This window comes from Camelus dromedarius, chromosome X (assembly GCF_036321535.1).
Source record: "Camelus dromedarius isolate mCamDro1 chromosome X, mCamDro1.pat, whole genome shotgun sequence".
NCBI lineage: Eukaryota > Metazoa > Chordata > Mammalia > Artiodactyla > Camelidae > Camelus > Camelus dromedarius.
The window spans coordinates 33,408,041-33,413,690 of record NC_087472.1 but is presented as its reverse complement, the minus strand read 5'-3'; the positions used below and the strand labels follow the sequence as shown (position 1 = coordinate 33,413,690).

The 5,650-nt window shown below is 44.1% G+C and overlaps 1 protein-coding gene across 1 annotated transcript; it reads left to right on the top strand.

The window, feature by feature from the left end:
• Positions 1-504: 504 nt before the first annotated feature.
• On the top strand, positions 505-2,186 carry LOC116150773 (glutamic acid-rich protein). Its single transcript, XM_064483175.1, has 3 exons — positions 505-976; positions 2,087-2,135; positions 2,177-2,186. The coding sequence occupies exons 1-3, from the start codon at positions 532-534 to the stop codon at positions 2,184-2,186; spliced, it is 504 nt and encodes a 167-aa protein (XP_064339245.1). The 5' UTR covers positions 505-531.
• Positions 2,187-5,650: the final 3,464 nt, after the last annotated feature.

Genomic DNA, 5,650 nt, shown 5'->3' with positions numbered 1-5,650 from the left:
GTAAGGTAAAATCAAAAGGACAAGACACGCATTGGTTTAAAGGATAACCCGAGAGTCTAAGGTCCTTTAAGGAAAGGGAGGTAGGACCCCAACTCTAGAAGCAGAGGGTCTTGAAAACTCATTGAACCCCAGGCACGCCAATCATCTCCTTTAAGCAAATGAGCTTAGAGCTCGCGAGGGTGGGAAACAGTTCTCTGTTGACCGTTCCAAGCCCCGCCTCCCATCACCTGCCCATCAGATTCTTTCCCGCCTGGTCGAACGCTGTCTCAGGTACAGTTTTGATTGGCTGGTCCTCGGACCGTCCCATCCCCCCCAACCCCCCCCCTCCATGCCCGCACGTCACGAGGCTCCACAGGCGCCATCACAGACTGTTACCCTGCCTGCGGCCGTTTTCTCTGCCGCGCGCACCATATCCCAGCAGGCATTGCTGCCAACGGCAACGGTCAGCTTGGCTGCCGCCATCTTTGGCAACTCCGTTTCCAGCTAGATCACTTCTCTGGCTGAGGCGCTGACTGGGGCATCTCTCCTGTCATGTCTGCCACAAAGAAGCGAAGCTTAGCCGCAGGTAGTCAGAACAGAGTCGGTAGTGGGATGGGCCGAGGCCCTGACTCAGTCAGGGGAGGATTGGGGACTGCAGAACGGCGTGCCAGGGGCGGCAGGAACGTATCCCCTAGGGATTTCCAAGCGGTAGTTCAAGCCGTTTGGGAGGAGGAGGAAGTGCTGGAGGGCGCCCAGCCGATCGAGAACTACTTCTGGAATGTGCAGCCGATAGAAGAGGAGGATGAGGTAGAAGAGGAGGAAGTTGAGAATGATGAGGAAATGGATGAAGAGGAGGTGGACGACGAAGAGGATGAGATGGACGAGGAAGAGGACGACTATGAGAGAGATGAGGAGAGTGAGGAATATGAGGAGGAGGAGGAAGACAGCGATGAGGAAGAAGATGCGGGATATGTGGACGAAGAGGAAGAGGAGGACGGTAAGGAGGGCGCAGAAGTCGTCCCGGGTATCTGTGAGATTTCCCCCCCGTGCGGTTTGGGTCCCTGTTCCGCAATCTGGTCCATTCCCTTCTACACCGCATCCATTGCAGCGACCGTGACCTGGTCCAGGCCTGCAGCCGCTCCTGGCAGCCCTTGGACCTTGCAGAGGGCCCCGCACCCCCTCAGGAGGTGGAGGCCCCGGGAGAGGGACCTGTGCCCCAGAAGCAGGAGGACCTGGGAGGGGGGAGGGGCGGAGGGGGAGGGGAGGGAGGGGGGAGGGCGGCGGGGGGGCGGGGCGGGGCGGCGAGGCCCTGGCTGATGCCTCCTGAGTCCTGGGAGGCTGGAGCCTGTGGCCCCAGGGCAGGGTCCAGGCTGGCGAGTGGCGGCCGAGTCCTCAGGCCCTCGCAGCCCCTGATGGAGCGTCTGGCCCAAAGGCAGGCGGTGCTCAGCGCTTGCCTCTAGCAGTTACGCAGCGGGTCAAAGCTCTCAAAAACCTCCAGGCACGACATGCACAAGTAGAAGCCCAATTCTATAAAGACCTTTTTGATCTCGGAAAAAGTAGGCTGCCTCCTACCAACCTCTGTTTGATAGGAGAGCTGCCATCATCAATGCAATTCATGAGCCCACAGGAGGTGAATGTCAGTGGGCAGTAGGTGTGGAGGAAGGGGCTTGGGAAGAAATGGGTGGAGAGCCTGAAGGAAAGGGGCAAATATATGGCATACCTCACTTTTGGCTGACAGCTTTTAAAAATGTCAAGATTCTTGGTAAGTTGGTCTGGGAAAATGATGAAGTGGCACAGGGGCACTTTTCAATGGTTGAGGAACCAATGAGCTTTGCCATAGAATTTGTCTTTAAATCAAACAAATATTTTCCAATGAAGTTCTGACAAAAACATACAAAGTTCTATCAGAGTCAGGTGTTTCTGATCCCTTCTAATCCAAAGGGCCAGAAATAATCAGCAGCACAGAATATGAGATCTACTGGAAAGAGAGGGGAAACATTGTGCAAACTATCAAACAGCAGAAATGTGAGGGCCATGGAAGTGTTATATCAGTAGGAATGTGCCCAGCTATTTCTTTTTTCTTCTTTAACATATTTCTCTTCTTCAGCTCCTCCTGAGGGCAGAGGACCAGATACTGCTGCTGATTTTAAATTGGAGTATTTTTTCCGCCAACTTAAGATCCCAAAGTCTGTACCAGGCTTCCCTAAAGAAGCGAATGAATATCAGTACGAAAACTTTGATGAAGAGGAAGAGAGAGGGGATGGAAATGAAAAACCAGAAGAAGGACTCAAAATGGATGTGGGCTCAGCAGAGGGCCGCCCTGGAAAATACAGGTATTATTGTATAGCCTTGAGTATTAAGTAACCATTCCTGACATATACCTGTTATTCACAGCTTCATTTTTTCCTGTAAAATAAGTAAGAAAAATGATTGAAATTTAGTTTTGGAAAAACTGTTTAATGTTAATAATATACTTATATCCTAGATAATATAGAATGCAATGTGTTCTGAAATGTACTTCATTCACAGCTACAGGTCCTTTGTAACTAAGACTACTACAGATGGGAAATCTATCAGACATGGAAATAGAAACCAGTTTTTTTTAGAGAATGGTCACCAGAAGAAGCAGCTAAAGGGAGTAGGCCATGCACTAGCCAGCCTTCATCACTTGGCCATAGAAATGTAGTTTCTTGTAATAACAATGCCTTTCAGCAGGTGACTCCTTACAAAGTAATAAAAAGTTAAGGATTTCAAAACAAGACCACATTTCATGATTAATTAACAAATACTAGTTCAATTTAGTTTTTTTATTCAAAAGAAAATTAGTTATAGTAAGATTATTAGCTATCACTGAATCAGTAATTAAGTCTTAGTTTGTATTTCCTCTATCCCTTCACCTTTCCTTCCTTTCTCTCTCTCTTTCTTAATTTTCACACCGGTGGATGTTTGATAACAGCCTCATTCTCATTTTACAGATATGGAAGCTGAAGTTCTGGGAGTTTTAAGAGATTTAACAATTTGTGTAAGGAGCACAGGCTTTTAAGGTGGAAAGACTTATTTAAATCACAGAGTGGCCTCTTAAGAAAAAAAACCAAGCATTTATAGTGGTGGGCAAGAGGGAAACAAAGTTGGTGTGATCAAATGACTGAAGCAAGTGCACTCTGATATCCAGGAGTCTGGGTTACAAGAAAACATTTTGCTTTCTCCTTATTGAGGCAACAGGTGTACATAGGATTAACTCATATTTAGAAAGTCACTGGTGCATGTTATTGGTGTACAATTGTTAATTGACTCTTATTTCATCTTGCAGTTGGAAAGCATAGAAAAACATGGACGGGGAAAGAGAAGATGAATTTGTTTCCACGGGTGTTCAAGATCTCATTAACCCAAAATACTAATTTGTTTCAAAGTTTATCACCCCAACATGATACTAACATCTGGTTTTAGTCTTACCTTTTACAAATATATTTGGCGGCATTGCTCATGATGAAAATAAAAGCTTGTTTGAAATCCATAAACTGCAGATTTTTTTTTAATGTAAATAACACTGACTCAAATCTATCTTTGTATCTGTTTTATTTGTTTGGCCCACCTTACTGTCATTGAAAGGAATTTCTTTCAACTATTTGGTGAGGCAGTTTTAAATTCTTTGTTGCAGCCCCAAAATAAATTGAAGTATAAAGTTATAAACCATTTGTGTAACGACAGAGATGGTGGCCTAGCCTCTTCTGTATTTTATTGAAAGAAATTGATGGATGACCTAGCTTGCCTGGAGACCAGATGATGCTGTTGGCCTGCCATGGAGCAGCAGCATCAGCATCATCTCAGAATTTGTTTGAAATGCAAATTATCAGACCCTCCTCCAGACCTACTGAATTGGATAGTTTGAAGATAGGCCACTAGTCATCAGGGTTTTACAAGTCCTCCAGGTGCTTCTGGGGCACACTAAAGTTTGAGTACCACTGCTTTAAAGCAATGGGAGAAATGTTTAACTTCACCTACAGTAGGACCAGCCTTAATTCACTGACTTGGTCTAAAGGTAAACTGAACAAGATAGTGAGATCTGGACTGAAGAAGAGACTAGAATTCTCAGGGGCCTGAGGCACAGAGACCTCCCAAAGGGATGTGTGAGTTTCCTAGGGTTACCATAACAAATTACCATAAACCAGGTGGTTTAAAACTGCAAAAATTTATTCTCTCACAGTTCTGGAGGCCAGAGGTCTGAGATTAAGGTATCAGCAGGGTTGGTTCCTTCTGGAGGCTCTGAAGATCCATCTGTTCCATGCTTCTCTCCTGGTTTCTTCTGGTGGTTGCTGCCACTCCTTAGCATCACTTGGCTTGTAAATGCATGATTGCAATTGCTTTCTTCATCTTCACATAGTGTTTTCCCTGATGTAGAGCCTTGGCTGAAAAGAGGGAAATGCCAAAGACCTGGGGATATGGAGGTGAAATTAAGGTTAAGTCAAGAGCTGCCTTACTACATAGAACCCTAGGAAGCTGGAACTGGAAGGGCCCTGAGCATCCATCTAATTCAACCTTTTGATCGAAGTGATAGTGAAACAGGCCCCCAAATGGGAAGGAAACTGGACAAATGTCACACACACAGACATGGCAGTATCAGAACTAGAGCCAGGGCTGCTGATTTAAGTCCAGTACCAAGACTGTCTTCAAATTAGCAACTCACATCTCTCTGTCTCTGTCCCTCTTTGTCTTTCTGTCTTTGTCTCTTTCCGTTCCTCCCTCCCGCCCTCCCTCCTTATTTCCTTATAGCATGTAAGAGGGAAGTCCAGGAATGCTTTAGAATTAGAAGAGAAGGTATTCCCTGGGTAGAGCTTACAAAGGAAGGGAACACATAATTTTGTCTACCATTTCACAGAATGATCAGACTCTAGGTTAAGAACCTATGTCATACAAGAATTCATAGAATCCTAAAAACTCGGCAGGAAAGGACTCTGCCATCGAGTCAGCTCTTACTGAGCATCCTGACAACCCTGCTGTTTGACTATTTCCTTTATTAGAAGACTTCTGGTATTCTAATCACATCGGAATTATATTGCTTTTGGACAAAAGCTATTATAATAGTACTCAGAGTGGAGTAGATATGATGTCAGCTTTAAAATAAATTAGGAAGATTAAAATAGATCAAATGAGAATATGTTGCTAAGAGTAAGTGAATCATTTTAAGATTGTGTTCATAAAAGGTGTCATCCAATTCATGCATCTCTGGTCATTTTATATTTATTTTTCATTTTTTCTGGTCATTTTATATACAGCATTTGAATCAGTTTTCACTTGGATTTTTGATGTCATCATTACAAAATAAAACACTCTACAAATTATGCTTGCATTCATTCTGTATGGTAATTCACTTTTTTTTTCTGATGTTCTACTTCCCAAAATTTCTATAATAATTCTAGGTTTTGGGGGGACTAAGGAAAAATCATAAATGTGGTGTGACTTGGTCGTATGGTAGGTGCATATTTAGCTTTAAAAGAAACTGCCTAAGTAGTTTACAAAGTGGTTGTACCATATTACATTCCCAATAGCAGTGTATGGTTATTTCATTTGCTCCACATCCTTGTCAAAACTTAGTATAATTGGTCTTTTGAATTTTAGCCATTCTAGTGAGTGGGTAGTGATGTCTCATTGTGGTTCTAATTTGCATTTCTAT